The 22,872-nt window shown below is 40.3% G+C and overlaps 1 protein-coding gene across 1 annotated transcript in view; it reads left to right on the top strand.

The window, feature by feature from the left end:
• The window catches only part of MAN2A1 (mannosidase alpha class 2A member 1), a gene marked incomplete at its 5' end in the record, with an annotated part of 55,649 nt that overhangs the window by 5,685 nt on the left and 27,092 nt on the right, over window positions 1-22,872 (top strand). Inside the window, 8 exons of the mRNA XM_081880348.1 lie at window positions 4,154-4,414; window positions 7,654-7,798; window positions 9,354-9,525; window positions 13,882-14,009; window positions 15,312-15,485; window positions 18,723-18,909; window positions 21,072-21,249; window positions 21,925-22,127. Coding sequence (XP_081736474.1) covers window positions 4,154-4,414; window positions 7,654-7,798; window positions 9,354-9,525; window positions 13,882-14,009; window positions 15,312-15,485; window positions 18,723-18,909; window positions 21,072-21,249; window positions 21,925-22,127 — 1,448 coding nt within the window. The remainder of the gene's footprint in view (window positions 1-4,153; window positions 4,415-7,653; window positions 7,799-9,353; window positions 9,526-13,881; window positions 14,010-15,311; window positions 15,486-18,722; window positions 18,910-21,071; window positions 21,250-21,924; window positions 22,128-22,872) is intronic.

Here is a 22,872-nt window from a genome sequence, read left to right as displayed (position 1 = left end):
TTTTAGATCGTTGTGACCCATCTTGTGACTTCCTGGTGAAGTTCAGGCTGTAGATATTAATAACAATGCAGTAACAACATAATCTGTTGTAGTGTTCTTAGGATCATAGAATTGTAGAGTTAGATGGGACCACAAGGATCATCTAGTCCAACTCTTTTGAATCTTTTGCCCAACGTGGCAAAATCTCCCAAAGGACAGTGTAATCATCTCCTAAGGCAAGCTTAGGAGCATGTTGTGGGGTCTCATTCCTCCTTTTGTCTGATCTGTCATTTCCCATGCAAACTTCCCCTTCCCTAGATCTGAATTTAAAATAATTTGGTATAAAACAAATATAAGCTTCAGTAAAAATATTTCAGATTTTTCCCTAAGTGGCATTTTGCTTTCCCCATATTTATTTACCTACTTAATTTATATAGCTGCCCCAAAGCAGAAGTACTCTAGGAAGCCAGTATTGTATAGTGGTTAGTGTTAGACTGGGAGATCAGAGTTCAAATCACTACTCAGTCATGAAGCTCGCAGGTTACTTTGGGCCAGTTGCTGTAGGGATTAACTGAGGAGCGGAGTACTCCTTGGAGTAAAAGATGGGATATAAATGCAATAAATAAGCTCTTATTTACTGGAGAGCCAGTGTGGTGTAGTGATTAAGAGCGGTAGCCTCGTAATCTGGGGAACCGGGTTCGCGTCTCCGCTCCTCCACATGCAGCTGCTGGGTGACCTTGGGCCAGTCACACTTCTCTGAAGTCTCTCAGCCCCACTCACCTCACAGAGTGTTTGTTGTGGGGGAGGAAAGGGAAAGGCGATGGTTAGCCGCTTTGAGACTCCTTCGGGTAGTGATAAAGCGGGATATCAAATCCAAACTCCTCCTCTTCTGCTTACCATCTTAAGAAAGCAGGAGGGGCCAGCCAGATGGAGATGTCAGTCACCAACTTGGCATCCAGTGATTGTGCAGTTGGACCTGCACAAGTTGCAAAATACGCCTAGCACCTGTGGAATTTTTAACATTGAATTGTCTGCTCAGCTATTAAGCTCGCTTGGTAGTATTGTGCAAATCACCTTTATCAGCTAAATTGACTCTGATTACTGAGTTTTGGATACCCAGAACTCTGCATTGCTTCAGTGCTCCCCACATCTGGGAGGGGGCGGGAAGCCCATGAATAAAGTATAATTATGAATGAAGCAATTCCTCTTCTAAAGCTACTTTATCTGTTGCAGCAAAAACAACAGTTTTGCATCACAAAGCCAAAGCTTTTTATCATGGCATAAGATTTCAAGGAAGTGGATTGTAGTCCGTGAAAGGTTACATTCGCCAAAATAAGTGTATTATCATTAGGTGCTGTAAGAGTCTTTCATTTTTCTTCTAAAGCTGTTATATTCTTAAAGTATTTTTGATATTCCAGAATGTTACTAAAGAATGAAAGCCTTCAGCCCTGTGAGAATCCATAATTGCGAATACAAAGAATTCAAGTTTTGTATTGTTAGAGATGCAACTGTGAATTAATTGAGGTTGTGAGGTTTCAAAAAATCCGAAGTAAATTTTATATCTGATGCTCCTACTTGAAGAAAAGCAGGAACCAACTTGCATGTGGTTGCAAAACATTACTTCTGTAGCCAAATATCATATCTGTGTTCCCTGGAATCATTAGTTCAGGTGTTCCAAAATTATGGTAATAAAGTAATAGATTTGAAATGCACACCGCTCGCTCATTGTCTTAACTGGAAGTGATTTTGTTGTTGTATAATTCTCAAGGACTGCTAAGATTAGAATGTTTCAGATAATTTTGGCCTTAGACATTTGGTTAATGTACCACCAGGGGGCATGAAGTAACACTTCAGTGCTTTAGCTCTTTTTTTTTAAAAAAAAACTTTCTCAGTGCTGCCATAATATTTATAAATTGCTTTCAGATGTTCAGCTTTGCAGATGCCAGAAAGAATACTGCGTACCTTTGTATCTCCCCCCCCCCAAAAAAAATAAATCTGTCACATCAAAGGAGTGATCTAATCAGCAACTAGTGTGGCTTGTAAACCTGATAAAAACCTGTAACATTTGAATGGAAAGGTATTAATGAGCCTTCCTTTTAGAAAGGAGCTCATTCAGACAGAAGCTTAAAAAATGCAACTGTGTATTAAGACAGAAAATAAAGGAGCTAGCTGCAAATGATCTGGACTGGGGGAAACACAACAACCCCCAGGATTCCTGCAGAAATACTAATAAGAAACAGAAATGCCCCGAAGGAGAATTTATATGCTGTTCAATGGATTAGCGTTACTGTACCTGGTGGGACGCGGGTGGCGCTGTGGGTAAAACCTCAGCGCCTAGGACTTGCCGATCGCATGGTCGGCGGTTCGAATCCCCGCAGCGGGGTGCGCTCCCGTCGTTCGGTCCCAGCGCCTGCCAACCTAGCAGTTCGAAAGCATCCCCGGGTGCAAGTAGATAAATAGGGACCGCTTACCAGCGGGAAGGTAAACGGCATTTCCGTGTGCTGCGCTGGCTCGCCAGATGCAGCTTGTCACGCTGGCCACGTGACCCAGAAGTGTCTGCGGACAGCGCTGGTCCCCGGCCTCTTAAGTGAGATGGGCGCACAACCCTAGAGTCTGGCAAGACTGGCCCGTACGGGCAGGGGTACCTTTACCTTTACCTTTACCTTTACCTTTACCTTTACCTGGTGTAAAACAGGATGTATTGTCCTCCAGTAGATAGAATTTGAGTTTTAGCTGGTTCAATGTGTGTTCCTGTGCATTTTCTGTTGTGGACTTTGGGCAGATCACTGTCTTTAAACTTTCGTTTTTTAAAAATCAATTTTATTGGTTTTTACACATGTTTTCCAAACATAACATAACATCCCATCTTATACACTATAACAAACCTTTGGCTACCACAGCCTAGGACTTCCATCAACCTTGACTAATGGTTTTCTAGCTTTCTTTCTGATTTTGCATTTTTTTAGTGCTCTAAAATCCAAATCCTAAATAAACTGCTCCTTAATTTTTTTGCAATTTCTTTTATTTTTGCAATAATTCATATAGTTCTCCTTACAAAACTTCTTGCAACCCTATAAGCGATGTCAGTTGATTACAATTGTCTTTCAAATATATCATAAATTTCTTCCAAACTTTCAGGAAAGTCTGGTCTTGCTGGTTCCAAATTTTCCCAGTTAATTTCGCCAACTCGGCATAGTCCATCAGTTTCATCTGCCACTCTTCTTTTGTTGGCACTGTCTTTAAACTTTCGGTCATCAGTGGATTAAAAGTTGCTGTTTTAGATTGTTGTGGCAATGTTAAAACTGGTATATAAACGATCGTTTTACATTTACATAAAATAGGTAGCTAACACCTGTCATGGCTCTGCATTTTTCCTCAAGTGCATTTGGTAGTTGGTTAAATGATCCTAGTCTAGACCAGTTTGTAACCAATATGTTGGTGACAATCCGCATGACAGCAGCTGTTGGACATTGAACAAAAGTTGCCATAGCAAGGAATGCACTGGAGAAGTTACACTTCTCTGCACAGATTAGTGCCTTTTTGTGCCTGGGGCAGGCAGCTTACATGACACAAGCAATAGCACAAGGGAAGATGTATGGAAAAACTCCCAATAAACTAGGGAGGAAATAACACCTGCTTCCCAGAACATTGATGGTGTGGACAAGCCTCAGCTGGTCGAACTTGTTCTTTTGCTCTCCTGAAACTCTTTCCAGTTCCTCTTGAAAACGGGTTATTAAAATTATATGTCATGAAGAAAATGTCTGCTTATTAATGAAAATAGAAGACCATCTTTTATTACCTTTTGCAGCAGGCTACAAAACCTTGCAGTCAGGTCTTGCCTTAATAGGAAGACAAGTGCTTTTAGTTGAAAACATGGCTGAAAAGAATTGAAAAGATAAAATTTGAAAACCGATTTGTAACGGATTTGGTCAGTGTGCTTTCTTACTGTTATTTTTTATATTAAGACTTTTAATTATTGAAGAAAACAGTCTTCATTATTTTAATCTTTTTCTGAGAAAGTTTTCTTTGGTCATCAGGGGCTCTTCTTTTCCATTTCTTTTCCTTTGAACTCTGAAGGCCTGTTTAGTAGAGTTGTGAGTTTCATTCAGTACAAGTGGGATGTGAAATACAGTAGCTTGCACATTTGAAGGACTAATGTTGTGCCTCTCCACAGGGTCAGCTTTCAATACTGCAAGAGAAAATAGACCATCTGGAGCGCTTATTGGCAGAAAATAATGAAATAATTTCAAACATAAGAGATTCTGTGATCAATTTGAGTGAATCTGTCAAAGATGGACAACGTACTCCAGAGGCTATAAACTTCAGTCAAGGAAACTTCTCTGAGCTGTCACCTCTTGCCACTATGTACCTCTCAGTTGACCCTGAAGATTGTCAGTTTGCATCAAAAAGTGGAAGCCAAGCTTCAGATGTACAGGTAAGAATATAGTGAATTTATTGCTATGGATGAACTGAGTATTTACCGGTAATTCCATTCCTTGCAGTCTCACTGGGTGCTCAGTCGTAGGTTAATCCTGTTTGTGCAGGTTTTTCTTTTTCCTCTATAAGAATGCACAGAAAGTCCACATTTAAACTACAATTCTTGTATATACTTTTTACATAAAATACACCCGTCCATAAAATATGCATTTTGTGCAGATCTTTTGCATACCAAAAATATGTGTGCAATGCAGGGGTCGTAGGGACACGGGTGGCGCTGTGGGTAAAACCTCAGTGCCTAGGACTTGCCGATCGTATGGTCGGCGGTTCGAATCCCCGCGGCGTGGTGAGCTCCCGCCTTTCGGTCCCAGCTTCTGCCCACCTAGCAGGTCGAAAGCACCCTTAAGTGCAAGTAGATAAATAGGTACCGCTTTATAGCGGGAAGGTAAACGGCGTTTCCGTGTGCTGCTCTGGTGCTGGCTCGCCAGAGCAGCTTCGTCACGCTGGCCACGTGACCCGGAAGTGTCTCCGGACAGTGCTGGCCCCGGGCCTCTTAAGACAGATGGGCGCACAACCCTAGAGTCGGACACGACTGGCCCGTACGGGCAGGGGTACCTTTACCTTTACCTAATGCAGGGGTCAGCAGGGGGCCGGTCCACTGTCCCTCAGGCCTTGTGGTGGGCCGGACTGTGTTTTGAAGAAAAAGATAATGAATTAATTCCTATGCCCCACAAATAACCCAGAGATGCATTTTAAATAAAAGGACACATTCTACTCATGAAAAAACACGCTGATTCCCAGACTTTCTGCGGGCTGGATTTAGAAGGCGATTGGGCCAGATCCGGCCTGCAGGCCTTAGTTTGCCAACCCATGGTGTAATGCAACTGGAAACGTTTTTTTCAAACCTCAGCCAAAGTCAGGAAAACAGACTAGACTACTTACTCCCCCATTCCTAACCACTACTGAGCTTTATAAAGTGGGCCCTTAAGCGAGTTTCCCAAACAACTTAGTTGACTTGCAGGTTAACCAAACAACACTTGACTGTAAGTTATACTTTGGCCTCATTCTTTCCAGGTGGAATCTGAGGGGATAACCGGTGGGTACTCTTGGCTCATCTAAGAAATGAGAGGTCATGCATGGTGTCGCATTATATAGTTGCAGCATTCTCGTTGTGCTTTGGAATGATTGTGCCCACAGAGAGTATTTTTCTATTGGCATGTTAAAAGATACATCTTTATGATGCAAATTACATTTAAAAACCAAACTTAAATCTGAAAAGCTATAACATGGATGTTAAAATGTTTCAAGATATGAAGATACTGAATAATGGGAGGTCTGCAAGCTCAAAAGATTGAGCCAGGTTGCTGGTATGGAATTAGCCTTGTTTTGTGTTATAAGGCTTTTGCAAATAAAGCACAGCTTAAGTCCAACAGCCAGAGATTTGACTGTTTTCCCCAGGTCATTATGTAAATGTCGGCTTTTGTTGGCATTTTAGCACTTGGCCATGTGAATGCGCCTGCTATACTTTCTCAGCTTCTATTCTTTCTCTGACCTCTTTTTTCTTTTGTTTTCTGGACAGTTTTCTTTCCCATCCATCATATTCAACACTCCTTCCCCCCTCTTTACTGTGGTCCATTAACTGCACAGGTATCTGCTGCTGCTTTTCCTGGGCCACAGCATCTTATTAGGTTTCCTTGTTTAGACCCTTTCCGTCTCCAGTCAGTGACAGCCAAGTGACTTTTCTAACCCCTTCCAACATTAAGAAAATTTAGGTGATTTTTGACGGAGGCTTCTGTGTCATAAATACAAAAATATTACTTCATTACCGTGTAGATGAAAGCCACTGTTGTAAGATCATCGTCATACAAATCCCCCAAAGGAGAAGATAATTCTAGTTGCATTGAGTGGAATTCATTGATACCTGGTCAGCATCTCAGCAGTTGCAGTAAATATCAGTTATGCAAACCCCGATTTTGATCCGAAAGACTTTATTCTGCAACAGAATACTGACTCGCAACTGCGTGCTTTGCAAGGTTTAGATAGGATTTTAGTTTGTCGGACTGAAGATTGATGCCCATGTTGCAGCATCTTTATTAAAAAGAGTGTAGAATGCATCCTGTCCCTTTGTTCACTAACTGTAAGGTGTAATAGTTGCTTGGTTACCTTTGAGCAGGTTTTGTGGGGAAGGTAAGCCGTACTTGCAGAATCCAATGTGACATGGAGAGTAGTCACGCTCAGGCCTCCCTGTTTATGTCTTGTACGTTGAACAAATCAAGAAAAAGCACACATATCAGCTCACTGTGATAATACTTGATTTAATGCTGATTCCATCAGCCTTGTGCTTGTAATTATAGTGGGTTAAGACTCATGTGATGGCATACTTAAAAAACAAATCTCACATAAAGACAGCAGGTTACTATTGCTAGAATGCTTTCTTACATGGGACAAAGGGAGCTCAAGGAAACGATAGCAACTAAACACGTCTTTAAGACATAAAATATTTATACTCCTTATTAGAGACAGGGGGGGGGATGGACTTCCAAAGTGTTTTCAAGAAGTCTTCAATAAATATTAGACATATAAAAGATTTTTTTGAGCGTAATTGGGAACTGCTGGTGTGTGCTGGTGTCTGTTGTTTCGTTGGCTTTTCTCATACATTTGTACCTTGGAAGTTGAACGGAATCTGTTCCGGAAGTCCGTTCAACTTCCAACATGGTCGGAAACCAAAGCGCAGCTTCCGACTGGCTGCAGGAAGCTCCTGCAGCCAATCAGAAGCTGCGAAAGCCCTGTTGGACATTCAGATTCCAAAAGAACATTTGCAAACCGGAACACTCACTTTTGGGTTTCTGGCGTTCAGGAGCCAAAACGTCTGAGTTCCAGGGCGTTTGGGAGCCAAGGTACGACTGTAGTCATATTTGATGCCTTTTTCTTGTTCAGAAAGGAGTTAACACTCTAGGCATGCAGAAAGTGGGATTGTGGTGATTATTGATCACATTCAGTAGGTGCAAAGTTTCATTTAAACAACTTAATCAGATATTTTGCTCAAAGTATTCCATGTAAATTCTCATTTGAATAAAGAACATAGACAAATTTTCAGTGTGAGTTTTTTCCCCTTACTATTTTTTTTTTTAAATAATAATTTGCAGCTGACTACATCCTTGCCTTTGTAATTGCAGAACTGTGTACTTCAACCACTGAATGTGTTCTCATGTAACCTTTTTTCTTCATCCATTTTAGATGCTAGATGTCTATGACATTCTTCCTTTTGATAATCCAGATGGTGGAGTTTGGAAACAAGGATTTGATATCACCTATGATGAACACGAGTGGGACAGTGAACCTCTTCAAGTTTTTGTTGTGCCTCATTCACATAATGATCCAGGTAATACAAAATTCTGAAAGGATTTGGAGATTTATTTTTGCATGGCAGTCGCCATCTCTATCTGCTGGACCTCGAATGTGGCTGAAATGTGGTCCTTGACATTCTTTCTGTGTAGGACAGGTTTTATCCCTTGTAGGGCAGTAGCACGAGGCATATCTGGCAAGTCTTAACACTCTAAAATCCAGAGTCATTTGATTCTTTGGATAAGACCAGTAAGCTTATTTAAGGAACAGACGGATTGAGAAATGCTGAGAGCCCAAAGCTTGCATGGGAAACATGCCATTATTATTATTATTATTATTATTATTATTATTATTATTATTATTATTAATTTACATAAAACAGAAAAGGGCTAAAGCTAATAACATATTCCAATGGATAACTGTAAAGTTCTGCATTTACCTTGGAACATAAGATGCAGAAATATAGGATAGGTGATGCTTGGTTTGGCATATATGAAAAGGAGGTAGAAGTATTAATGGCACATAGGCTAAATAGGTCTGCAGCTTGATGCGAGATTGAAAAAGGCTAATGCAGTTCTAGGCTGCATCAATAGAAATATACGGCCAGTTCGCAAGAAGTAATTGTACTTCTCTATTCTGCTTTGGTCAGATATCACCTGGAGTACTGTGGTGAGTTCTGGCCATTGCAGTTTAAGGCAGATATTGACAAACTGGAATTTGTTCAGTGAGAAGGGAAACAAAGATGGCGAAGGGCCTGGAGAACAAGTCATTTGAGGAGAGATTGAAGGACTTGAGTATACTTAGCTTGGAGAAGAGATGATTAAAAAGGCAATACGATAGACATATTCAAATATTTGAAGGGCTGTCACATAGGTGATAGACAAAATGTATTTTCTATTACTCCAGAGGGTAGGACCTGAACAAATGGGTTCAAGTTGTAAGACAAAGGATTCAGAGTAGGGAGAACTTCCTAACCCAATGTGTTTGCTGCTCATGGTATTTCTTTACAAAGGGATGACCATGCAACTGAACTGACTTTTGTTGGTTCATTTTTTATTATTTCAAAACATGTGCCGTTCCCCATGAGTAGCTAATTTGGTGACCTCCAGAAGCTGCTCCCATCAGCCTCTGCCTTCATAGCCAATGGTGGGAGTTGTAGATGGTTACACCATTGTTTAGCACAGGCATAGGCAAACTGGGCTCTTCAAATGTTTTGGGACTACAACACCCACCATCCCTAGCTAACAGGATCAGGGGTCAAGGATGATGGGAATTGTAGTCTCAAAAACATCCGGAAGGCTGAGTTTCCCCGTGCCTGGTTTAGCATCATGTTGGTTACCCCTGTCTTACAGCATTAGATGCTCAGATCATTCACCAAGATCATTCACCATAACTTTTGTTTTTAAGCAACAAGATATAGATGAACTTAATTTGTGTGTGTGTGTGTGTGTGTGTGTGTGTGTGTATCACTGCCAGTCTGCAAACTGCTTCCAGTGTAACCTTAGTCAGGTAAATGACTCTTGACTATTGTTTCTGATAAATCCTGTATTCTACTTAATTTAGTCACTGTGTGATCTTTTTATGTTTAAAAGGCTGGCTGAAGACATTTGATGACTACTTTAGAGATCAGACACAGCATATTCTCAATAACATGGTTCTAAAGCTGCAAGAAGACAAAGGGAGGAGATTTATATGGTCTGAAATCTCTTATTTTTCCAAGTGGTGGGATGGAATAGATAGTCAGAAGAAGGATGCTGTGAAAAGGTCTGTATATTTTATTTATTTATTGTATATATATATATATATATATATATATATATATATATATGTATATGCCTCCCATTCTGTCAGAGGCCCTAAAAGTAGTTTAGTATTAAACTACATCAATATTAACTATATAGTTGTTTTCGTTATTCACAGGTTCATAAATTGTAGTGTTCTAATGTGTTTCTGTATCTGGGATCCCCCCCCCCCCGATATACAATTTAGTGGAATTCCTTAACAGTTAAATTTAGAGCAGAAATCTTAAGTGGTGGCACAAGCAATTCTTCAGTGTCACGGGTTACCACTTAAACAAAACAAAAAAACCCCCAAACCTGCAATAAGGTGGTTATTTGGCTAGCTTTTAAGGTACAGAAATGCCAGTATTCAGCTACTCTAGAAAGTTGTTGAATTAGGCATTTTTCTCCCAACGGTTTTACCATTTCTTTGCTGTTCTCCTTCATGTGGTTGTCACTCATTTGTTGTAGCTTCAGTTGAATTTTCTGTTTCTGAAACCGGAAGCATTAACAGTGCTGTAGAGAATGTGGCAAGTTGTTGTCAGGAGCCTTCCCAATAAGTATTCAAGTGCCTGCCACGGACCAAAGGGCAGGGCAGCATAGCTTTATTAGCACTGCGTACAAGTCAAGTGGGGACACTTCTCGAGGCTGATTGACGAGTGTGACTAAATCACAGGACTGGAAAGTGAAAATAGAATGACAAGTGAAAATGAAATAACTGCATCAGATCTGGTGCTCTTAACTCCACAGAGAGATGCAAATTAACTTTGTGCTGCTGACACAAAGCATACGGATCAACATTCATTTTTCTTGAAACCCTTTGAAAGAGATTTTGCTTGCAGTATTCATTGGTATGGTATTGTCCCAAATAGTGTTGTCATGATGCATAATTTTTCAATAGTGAGCTTTATGGCTTAGTATATTTTGCAAGCAAAACAAGCATATTGGTATTCTGAGTGTTCATTACAACCTGCTTGATAACACCTCTGGGTTGATACCCAGAAGCAATGTAGTTCAAGTCAGTGAGAGCCTTTCCAATTAGTGCTTTACAAAGTTGATGCTGGAGAGAGAGAGAGAGAGGTGTAATTTTTTTTTTTAATGCTCAGCATTTTTTCCTGTATGAACTGCCTGTCTAGTCCAGCGTTCTGTTTCAGATGGTTGCCCGTCACAAGCAGTGTGATGGCGGTGATCATTATCCTTTGTTGTTTGGCCCCTCAACACTTGGTGGTACAGTGGTACCTCGGGTTAAGTACTTAATTCGTTCCGGAGGTCTGTTCTTAACCTGAAACTGTTCTTAGCCTGAAGCACCACTTTAGCTAATGGGGCCTCCTGCTGCTGCCGTGCTGCCGGAGCACGATTTCTGTTCTCATGCTGAAGCAAAGTTCTTAACCTGAGGTAATATTTCTGGGTTAGCGGAGTCTGTAACCTGAAGCGTATGTAACCTGAAGCATATGTAACCCGAGGTACCACCGTACTCAGATGCTGAATTTGTGATACAGCATCAGGCAGGGAGATTCATTTAGCTATATGGCAAATTGTGGTGTGCCTTTTTCTTGCCACAAACTTGACCAAACTTCTCTGTCTTTGCCATTTTGTGTCAAGGAATCATAGAGTTAAAGGTTGGAAGGGACCATGAGAGGCATCTAGTCCAACCCCTTGCAATGCAGGGATCCTTTTTCCAACGTGGGGCTTGAACCCACATCCCTGAGATTAAGAGTCTCATGCTCTACCAACTGAGCTAGAAGCACAGTACCTCCCACCAAAATCCGGCATAAACAGTAAAGAACGGAAATGCTCGCAGGGGCAGGCTAAGATGCTTGATCTGCACTGAGGAAGAGAAGCCTTAGATTGGAAGAAGGACCGGGTACTGTATATGGCAATGTAAATTCTGTTACTGGGGTGTCTCTGGATCTCCTTAATGTCCGGGACACTCAGCCTGCCTGCTCCAAAAGTTTTGTGCAGCAATGAAAGAACCTCTTGGGCTACTGAGCTAGAACATAATTTGTGGGATCCTCACATTCTGTTAAAAATCGTGTTAGTCTCAATTTAAAAAGAAGAAGAGGTACTAATCAACAAATTATTTATTGATTGTAAGAAAGTCCTCTTTGATACTGCTGCTAATTTATAATGACTTGGTAATTGGCAATTAGACACTTTTGACTTGCATTAAGACACAGAAGCTAGATCAAAGTGAATTTTCGGCCGTGGATTTCACGCTTTAGAACTAACAGTGTAAATATATATACTTTCATTTTTCACTGCCACATAAATTGGAATGTTCAACATTTGTTTCAGATTTGTCTGCGTATACGTTATTAGGGCAGAAGTTGATAAAATCTGCAGTGTGTTCCCCTTGGGGCCCATTTTTGGATACACCTTTCCATTGGCTTTTCGTCTACAACTTCTGCTGTCCGCACTATGCAAGTTACTTTTAGTGGTCATGCTCTTTGAGGAACAAGTATTGAAGGGAATGATGAGGAGGCTTGAGCAAAGAGTTAGCAAGAGCAATCTCATGAATAAAACCAGAACTGGCAGCTGCCTACGGGTTTGAGGGAGAAGGAAGTGGAAAAGGGCCCAAAGGAAATTAAACCCGTCTCAATCCTCTTGTTTTTCTTAATTTAGTCAAAGGGATATGGCTTTTAAAATCTGGACATGGGCAGAGGGATGCGTATTCCAGATGAATTGCCTGTGTCGTATAAATAGCTGCTTTTCTAAACAAACAAGGGTAAACTGTTGCTAACTCAGGTTAGTACAGCAACTTGAGAATGAAACATCTTTCTATATGAAATGGGGGGCATGGCTGTCAACTTTTTCCTTTTCTTGTGAGGAATCCTATTCGGAATAAGGGAATGTCCCTTAAAAAAAGGAAAACGTTGGGACAGCTATGGTGGGGGGAGGACAGACAACCCACCCGTGTTTAAAATATAGGCACAGTCTGTCAACAGTTGCACTTTATTGAACCCACTGATTTAAGTCACACTGTCTTAATCCCACTGAACATGCCAGCTACACAACGAAAATACGTTAGGAGTCAAAAAGTGCTTAAGTTTGATTTAAGATACTGCCTATGGCCATTCTTATTTCAAGAGGGTGCTGTTCAGAGAGGTCAAAGCTGAAGCTTTTAAAGCATTTCGGTTTCTATAGAATTGAGAGTGCAGCTCTTCCAGAGCTTGAGTAAAGCAGGTTTTTTACAATTGGTGAAGAATCTGTTTCGCAGGTCAGTCACCCCAAATCCCAGCCACCTGTCCACCAGCTGATGTCACTGGGTGATGTCAGTTGATGGGCTATGGGGCGGGGTTCAGTGCTGCTGAGTTTTGGACCAATCAACTTGAAAATGATTTTATCATTAGAAGATGTTCCATAACAAGAAAGATGGTTAATTGTGTATATGATTCCTAATAGAATCTGCTTCTTAACATTTTACAGAGGGCTAAGAATGGTCTTGTTGCAGGTGAAAGTATTGTTGTTTGTGTATAATTTTTATTAAATTTTCTGTTTTACAATTTAAAATACTCATTTTTACATCCTTAAGATATAAATGACTTCCCTTCTTCTCTTTCCACGGTTCATGTTATATATCATAAACCCCTGCATATTTTACAAAAACTATACCATTCAGTATTCCATTATTGCATCCATCAAAGCTTATTAACACTGTTGAAACAAAACAAATTCCTTCCAGTAGCACCTTAAAGACCAACTAAGTCAGTTCTTGGTATGAGCTTTCGTGTGCATGCACACTTCTTCAGATACACTGAAACAGAAGTTTCCAGACCCTTCTATATAGTGAGAAGGTGGGGAGGGGTATTACTCAGAAGGGTGGTGGGAATGGGTGATTCCCCTCCCCACCTTCTCACTATATAGAAGGGTCTGGAAACTTCTGTTTCAGTGTATCTGAAGAAGTGTGCATGCACACGAAAGCTCATGCCAAGAACTGACTTAGTTGGTCTTTAAGGTGCTACTGGAAGGAATTTGTTTTGTTTTGACTATGGCAGACCAACACGGCTACCTATCTGTAACTAACACTGTTGAGTTTATCTTAATGCTGCCAGCGTTTTCAGCTGTACACAATTATTTCCCATATATTCAATAAATGTTTTCCAATCTTCTCTAAACGTATGTTCTCCTTGTTCTCTTATTCTATATGTTAAGTCTGCAAGCTGCGCATAATCTGTCAACTTAAGTTGCCCTTCTTCTTTCACCACAACTTCTATGGCATGGTGAAAGCATTGTTAATATTTAAGTATCATTGCTGCCAACATTGTATGTTGCTACTCCAGATAATATATTGGTTGGAAATAGTTACATGCATGAATAAAAGTTTAGTAAATATGTTTTTCAGGTTAATAGAAGATGGACAGTTTGAAATTGTAACAGGGGGATGGGTCATGCCTGACGAAGCGTCTGCTCATTATTTTGCTATAATTGACCAGCTGATAGAAGGGCATCAATGGCTCGAGAAGGCACTAGGTGGGTTCATGTAACTTTTACCTTGTGATTTCATTGTGACAAGGTATTTTATTTCATTAACAGTATTTTAGAAAAACTGTTTCCCGTTAATTAAATGATTGCGTTTTCAATATTGACAACCACAGTACAGTGGTACCTTGGTATACAAACTTAATCCATTCCGGGAGTCCGTTCTTCAACCAAGGTGTGCTTTCCCATAGCAGCGGGGGACTCAGTTTACAAATGGAACACACTCAACAGGAAGTGAAACGTGTTCTTATTCCAAGGCAAAGTTCACACACCAAAACACCTGCTTCTGGGTTTGCAGTGTTCTCAATCCAAGTTGTTCATAAACTAAGCTGTTCTTAAACCAAGGTACCACTGTACATTAGTTGCAGGATAGTTATAAGTAACAGTTGTTAGTTTATGTAATAGTGTACCTTTGAGTTTTATATGGTGAAACTCGCTTTACCCAGAGTTATAGAGGAAGCAGATGTCATTGTGAAAACATGTAAGAGAACTCAGTTAAGTCTAAAACTGTTAATGCGGCAGATTTCTTACCACCTACAGATCAGAATAAATAATTCAGTTACTTACTGCTATTGATTATTTTTATCCATAGACTACAGTGGTTTGCCATAGTAATCATTTTTAAATGCTTTCCTGGTCATAATCTATTGTAGTGTAATCCTAATCACGGCTAGCTTCAAAGTGCTCTGCTTTGAAGAAAAAAAACATGATTGAGCTACTAATGGTTAAAATTGGTGCCGACATAATGCACAGTGGTTAGTTTCTTTTAAAAAAGGAGGGTGACTTTACATGTGGGAGGATGAGCATGCTAGTCTCTTAATAATTATTAAGAGATTGCAGTCTTGACATTCCCAATGTGTAATTTGAAACTTAAGCAATTAAAAATTGCGTAGAAAGAATCCTTAAAATAAATGCCACTTGAAAAACAACAACTTCAATTAGTAAAGTATAATTGCAGTCCTGTAGGCAAGTGTAATGCCATTTTTAGCCATACTGTTTTGTTTTCATTCTTTCATAATTGGTTAGGGGTGCGAGCCAGACATATTTGATATGAGAAAAAAAATATTTATTTTCTGTGAATCCGCAGGTGCATAAACAAACACTAGCCGAATTATAAAAGCTCTTCCCTGATAAGTAAATTAAATTTCTGGGGCCCCCCCTTTCTTTTAACGTAGTTAAGTGGTAAGGATTTGAGTTTCTATAGGATGAGATCTAAACTGTGCAAGACTAGGTGCACTTTGATTTTTATTCCACTGTGGCGTGCATTTTCAACATGTATTCTTTTTTTATTAGGAGTGAAACCAAAATCTGGTTGGGCAGTTGATCCCTTTGGACATTCACCAACCATGGCTTATCTTTTGAAACGCACTGGATTTTCCAATATGCTTATACAGAGAGTTCATTATTCAATTAAAAAGTATCATGCAGCCCAGAAGACACTAGAATTTTTTTGGAGACAGAACTGGGGTATGTATTCCTTTTTTGCATGACCTTATGCCAAGAACTGTCATAGCAACAAATACTTGGACCTGAAAGGTCTTGCTTTGACCTGGAACATTTAATAGATAATACAGTTTTCTATGTTGCTATCTTCAGAACTAATTTGTAACTTCAAAATGATTTATAGAACTACATGCAATACACTATTCATCCGGTGCACTAGACTTTAGTCTAACGAAAGCTCATAGTATAATAAATTTCAGTTTGTAAGGTGCTGCAGGAGTCTTGCTCGGTTTTGCTGAAACATGAAAATACAGCTATTCTGAAATGATAAGATAATGGGCTGGTTTGCACATAATGCTAAACCATGGTTTAGCGCTATGTGATGGAGCCTAAGTAAAGCATTGGCTCACGTTCTTTTTCTTCTCTTGCAGTCAGGAGGAGACCTTCTGTCATGTTTGCTTTCAGTTTCAAATAACCTTGACTTAGTTTTATGGATAAGTCAGGAATTCTGACTTACAACAGTGGTTGGTTAATGTTTAGCACGGGGTAGAGGGAAATGTGTGAACCTTCTTCTCTCAGGCATGCTGAGGCGCTGCCATTTAGAATTAAACCATGGTTTAGTACAGCGTTCACACTTGCCCAGCATTAATCTTGCACTGGAATTGTAAAAACAGAACTTCATAACAGATTTTTTTCTTGAAAACTGTGGTGGGTAGTAGGTTAAAATATACAATAATTGTAATCAGGTTGGTCAGTGTTCATTGAAGCCATGTCATGGGGAAGGGATCAGCAGTGGAAAATAGGATTATTTTTGGCATTTCTTTATACTCCTTTTAGCTATTTCCAGATTGCAGGTCACAAGGATGTTAAGGTGTTAAATGAGTGTTACTTTTACAGAACTCTGAAAATGCTCAGTGACCTTCAAGAAATTGCATGTGGAGCTCACCTATGTCATATCACATAAAGTACTGAAAGCAGCACCTTAAAGTTTGAAAAGCCGGGAGTGACTATGTAATATGGCTATTTAAAGCTCATGCTGGCAAACAAAGAGATTCTTTCTTTGTCCTTAGTGATTGAGGAATAATTGGAGTTTGCTTTGGAAAACTGAAGATAGAAAGTGTTTCAGGCAATTCTTTCTATTTGAGACAGAGGCAAAGGTTATACTTATAGAGGGAAACAAATGTTGGAAAGTGCCTGGGCTAAAGTTGCCATATTTCAAAAAGTAAAAATCAGGGCACCCCGAAAGTTGACTTGCCTAAGATCCATGACAAAGTGCTGCTTTTCGAAAATTCCCCTGGATGTCAATTCGACCTTTGAAAATCCTGGTAATGTCCAGGAAAATCCGGACATATGGCAGACCTAGCCTGGAAACTATTTGGCACCAGAAAACTTCCTTATTAAACTTAATCCTCCATTGCTGTAGGAAGTTGTCTCAACTATATTTGGCATGTTAAGTTTATGCAAGGAAATGTAGTTTCCCAAATTCTTTGTACAGCACACTTGCCAATTTCAAAGTTTGGCATACACAACAAGAACTAATAAGCAAAGCACACAACATATTGTTAAGCAATACCACAAAGAACCCCAAGGCCAATGTACAATATATAATTAAGGGATTTAAAATTATGCAACAAGTCAGATTATGATTGTATCTGTGGCTCAAAAAAGTGTGGTTGTGGCTCTAAACAGATTTATTTGCCAGTATTCTTGTTTTGTTCAGCAGGCAGATTTTTTGACATTGCTTTGAAAAAAATCCATTGAGTAAAACTGGGTGGTGGAATTGATCAAAATTTAGTTTACCCTATTTTGGGGGCTGCTTGGTTTCTCTTCCTTCTTTGCCTCTGCAGAGTAGACAGTGCTAACAAAGATAATGAAGGAATTTTATAAAATAAAAATTGAGGAAAGCTTGGAGTAGATGGGTTGGATCTAAGGATTGGAACCATTCCCCCCCCCCCCCCGACTTCAGTGGGCTAGCTTAAATGCACTGATGAAGATGATCAACTTTCAAAGTCTCCTTTTTAGAAACACAATGTTTGTAAGTCTCTAATGATAGATTGCTTTATTAAGATGCCGTTTCTATGTTTTTGAGCCAGGGCTTAGACCTGTTGCTTCTGAAGCTGTTTCAGTCTCTTCCGTATTGAATTTGGCATTTCAGGGTTACCTGGCATTCTATTTCATTGGGTTTCTCTGCACTATTCTTTACTTAACACTGTTATATTTATCTTTAAGACACTGAGTTATTGAAGTATTTGTGAGCAATCAATCTGGTTTACCTCATGTTAACTCGAATAACAGAAGCTTACTGGATTGAATATACAGTGAATTATTTTTACTGTGTGGCGAATTATTGGCAGTTTGGGTATCATTGCCAGGTTTGCAAAGCTTGCCAGGCCCACAGGTATGGGAAGTAGCTTATGTCCTAAGACCATTTATAGCTGCAAACTTGTTACAGTTGGCTGTGATCCAACAGTCTTCCAAAGGCCTTCCAACTGCAATTTCAGATTATACAATGGGAAATTATTAAAGTACTAATTCTGTCAGCTGATAAGATGGAATGACAGTTTTTTGGCTCATGATGGGTCCTTCTAAATGGGCACACTAAATAACAGACCAAGGGAGACATGGCCTAAAGTGAGATAGATACCACACATGGACTTCCGTATTACATCAGTACACTTGTCAAAAAAAGTACAGGCCAAAGAGCATACCTGGAGCTAATTACTGGTGGAAATGGGACGCAGGTGGTGCTGTGGTCTAAACCACTGAACCTCTTGGGCTTGCCGATCAGAAGGTCAGTGGTTCGAATCCCTGCGGCGGGGTGAGCTCCCATTGCTCTGTCCTAGCTCTAGCCAACCTAGCAGTTTGAAAGCATGCCAGTGCAAGTAGATAAATAGGTACTGCTGTGGTGGGAAGGTAAACGGCATTTCTGTGCACTCTGGTTTGCATCACGGTGTTCTGTTGCACCAGAAGCGGTTTAGTCATGCTGGCCACATGACCCGGAAAGCTGTCTGTGGACAAACACTGGCTCCCTCGGCCTGAAAGAGAGATAAGCGCCGCAACCCCATAGTCGCCTTTGACCGGACTTAACCATCCAGGGGTCCTTTACCTTTACCATGTTTTACTGGTGTAAATAAAAATTCTCTGAAATGTTGTTCTCGTTACGTTAGAGAAAAGGCATATCATGTAATGGGCATGAATGAGATATGAATGAGAAAGGACAGAGTATTCCTTTTATCTTTATCTTGCCTATTTTAATTCTAGATTTGGGATCTAATACGGATATTCTCTGCCACATGATGCCTTTTTATAGCTATGATATTCCTCACACTTGTGGACCAGATCCTAAAATTTGCTGCCAATTTGATTTTAAGCGCCTTCCTGGAGGAAGAGTCAGTTGTCCCTGGAGAGTTCCTCCTGAAGCCATTCATTCTGGAAACATTCAGCACAGGTAAGTACACAGTGCTCCCCATTAATTTCATGGCCAGTCGTATCTTGGAACAATGTCCACCATCTAAATTCAAAGTATGTAGGATGTGGAAATTAAATAATTTTAATATGAATAAAAGTTGGCTTTGTCAAGAGGTATGGGTGATCTTACTGACCCTGCAGGTGGCTTGTCTCATATTTTCAGACGGCGACGATGGCCCTGAATCCCTTGGGATGAACTCTCACTTTGTGCAGGTAGCTGCACCTTGTCTTTGAACAATCATTAATTTGGAATAGGCTTTACAATACAGTCGTACCTTGCAAGTCGAATGGAATACGTTCCAGAAGACTATTCGACTTCCAAAACATTCAGAAACCAAAGCACAGCTTCTGATTATTGCAGGAAGCAGCAGACGCCTCGTCGGATGTTTGGGTTCCAAAGAACGTTTGTAAACCGCAACACTCACTTCCGGGTTTGCGGTGTTCGGGAGCCAAAACGTTTGACTTGCAAGGCGTTCAGGATCCAAGGTACAACTGTACAGTGGTACCTCAGTCTACAAAGAGCCCTGTTTACGAACTATTCAGTTTACGAACTCCACAAAACCAGAAGTAGTGTCCCGGTTTGCGAACTTTACCTTGGTCTAAGAACGGAAGCCGAAGGGTGGAAGGGCACCGGCAGTGGGAGGCCTCATTAGGGAAAGCTCACCTTGGTTTAATAACGCTTTGGTTTAAGAATGGACTTCCGGAACGGATTAAGTTTGTAAACCAAGGTACCACTCTATTGCTTTTGATGTCCTTCGATCCTTATCGTTTTCTGCTGAAGTGTTTTGTACCTTGTGGCAGTTCTGAAGAATTTGGACATATATACAAAACTAGGAAATGATAATAAACTGAGTTGAGAATTCTTTATTGGCTAAATATTTATAAGGACCATTAATGCCCCACATGAGCCTGGATGAATACTAATATCAGAGGTCTCTTCCCTCCTCCTATACTGAAGGGAGACAAGTGATAACAGGAGAGAATGCCCTTGATTGACACCAACCCCATCGGTCTTATCTGGCACTCAGTTTGATTTCTTTTCCAAGCTGGGTAAATTATCTTTTTGCTTATACAGATCTCCCTGTGGGCAAACTAAGCTTGTTTTAACTTTACAGTTTTTACCCTATGTTTTTGACTAAGTGTGTTTTATGATTGTTACAACTGTCCTGGGATTTTCTTAAACTAAAGCTCTTGGAAGCATTCCTTGAGGAGAATATCCTTTCTGTTGTATGACAGAAGCTCTCAATTTCTTGAAAGGGTGTTCTCGGTGGATTGGGATGTAGACAGTTTTCATAGTACAGACACCTAAGTCTGCTGTCATCCATCATTGTTTTAAAAAACGAATCCTTTAAAAAAAGAATCTGTTGATTTTAGTGGATGTGGGGGGAAATATGTTACAGTAGTACCTTGGGTTAAGAACTTAATTCGTTCTGGAGGTCCGTTCTTAATCTGAAACTGTTCTTAACCTGAAGCACCACTTTAGCTAATGGGGCCTCTTGCTGCCGCCGCACGGTTTCTGTTCTCATCCTGAAGCAAAGTTCTTAACCCGAGGTACTATTTCTGGGTTAGTGGAGTCTGTAACCTGAAGCGTCTGTAACCCGAGGTACCACTGTACTTATGGACCGTGAACTGCAAAGATTAAATGTACTTGAGAACAGAGGAAATTACATGGAATTAAATTCCATGTGATGTGCATGGAATTTAAAGTATAAAAGAAGCATTGTTGTATTTGTGCTCCTTGTACTGACTGAACACAAATCATCTAAGGCTACAGACTTATATATACTTTGGAATATTGTCACATTGAACTTGGTGGGACTTCGTTTTCAAGAAGCATGCATAGGACTGGGTTGCACCAGTTTATTTATTTATTTTGAAGAGTTGTGCCCCAACTTGCAATCATTATAAAAACCATTTAGTCCAGCTGCTCTTCCTCCTCACTTCTGCTGTCAGAACTGTAGGTCAGAACTATTGGAATCAAATCAATTTGGCTGCCATAACTCTTTTAGAAAATTTTAATTCACCCCAGTCAGGTGAAATTTTGCAGACTTAGTAAGAATGAGTATTGTTGCAAAATATATGTTCATGTTGGTTTATCCACTTATTCTATCTTTCCCCCTCAAATTTTATTTTTTTCCCAAGGGCATGGATGATTTTAGATCAGTACAGAAAGAAATCGAAGCTTTTCCGCACCAAAGTTTTATTGGCTCCACTGGGAGATGATTTCCGCTACACTGAGAGTTCAGAATGGGATCAGCAGTATCAAAATTATCAGAAGCTTTTTGATTACATGAATTCTCACCCAGAGTTCCACGTTAAGGTAAGGTACAGTCCTACTATAAGTCAGTTGTTAAATGGATTTCATTGCCTTCACGGTTCATTTAAACTTCAGTTTTGCTTTTTTGCTGGTTGGTTATGCATTCTCAGTGATAGAAAGAACTCTAGAATGAATACAGGGTTCAGTAAGCCACCTTGAACACAGAGGAATATACTTCATAATAAACATATTCCTACACATGTTTTAAGAATATGTGGGTGATATACAACTAAGTCGTATTCAGGTGACTTTACATGCTTGGCGTTTAAAACGGGGGGCAGGTGTGTCGGGGGGGGGGGGAGTTTTTGGCAGTCCCACCCGCCATGGCACTCAGCATGTTTTGACTATATACAGTTTTGACTTCTGGCGTGAACCCTGGGATGTAACTCATATGTAACTTGCTGGCTTACTGTATGCATGAACACTGAATGTAATTCTTAGACTCTCTCTATAAATTCTCAAACTTGAAGATTCGTGATTTATGTCTACAGAGAAGGTGGGATGGGGTGGAGAAAGGATGAGGGTAGGTTCCATTCCAGAGCTAATGGAAGCAACGTGAGCTTCAGTACTGAAACGGAACAGCAGATGCCTGCCAAAAACGTCGGTCTCCAAGAACAAAATGTGCTTCGACTGAACGCAGTGTAAAGAACTTATATACCATATTTTAATTTGCTTCAGGCACAGTTTGGGACTTTGTCAGATTATTTTGAGGCTCTCCGTAAAGCTAGTAATTTGGATGAAAAGAACAGTAATTCAGTGTTTCCTGTTCTGAGTGGCGATTTCTTCACATATGCAGACAGAGATAATCATTACTGGAGTGGATATTTTACTTCACGCCCCTTCTACAAACGCCTAGATAGGATTCTAGAGTCATATTTAAGGTAAGTAGGGTCACTGGCTTTTTTGGGCAGGGGATCCCCCTGTGGGTTTTTCCTTAAGCTTGAGTTAGTTTGCACTACTTCAAACGTGGGGTTACTTCCAGTCGTACTGATCTTGTGCCTGTTTCCCTGAACAATATAGTGTGGGACTAGGAGTGCTGGGTTGTCCTCTAGCTAAAGGGCCAGATTGACTGGCATAATTGGTCTTGCAACCCTTCTTTTGAAAGGAAGTGCTAGGGTGGTTGGAAAGAAAGGTTGGTGCTTCCATTTGCCTGTGTTTTGTGTTGGGGGAGTTACACATCTCCTGTTCTTTTACTCCCATGTTTCAGCAAATGTGTTTGATACGTTTTTAGTTTGGAGTTTTCTAGCATTTCCTGTACTTTGAGTTCTTCTTGGGAAAGGAAATGTAGGTGGAGTGGGAAAATGGCGCACCACACCAAAGTGGGTTCTTTCAAATAGTTAAAAACAACTTGTGTAGTCAACAGTGCACCCTATTGTGCAAAGATAATTTGACGCTAGAAGCTAGTTGGGTTGCTTTCTTCTTGCTTTACCCCCCGAAAGCTAGCTAGGGATTTGTTAGTTTGCATGACATACTGCTGGTGAAGACGGTATTGAACGGTCAGGTGTGTGTCTTTGTACATACCGTTGGGTCCAGTTTAATCCCTTTCCCAAAACGGTCTGCTCTTTCTGTGTATAACAGAAAGTAGCTTAAGAGAAAGTTAGTGAAGACTTGATCACTTGACAACAT

This window comes from Podarcis erhardii (genome assembly GCF_964252035.2).
Source record: "Podarcis erhardii genome assembly, chromosome: 11".
NCBI lineage: Eukaryota > Metazoa > Chordata > Lepidosauria > Squamata > Lacertidae > Podarcis > Podarcis erhardii.
The sequence above is the reverse complement of the archived record's forward strand: the minus strand, read 5'-3'. Positions and strand labels throughout refer to the sequence as shown.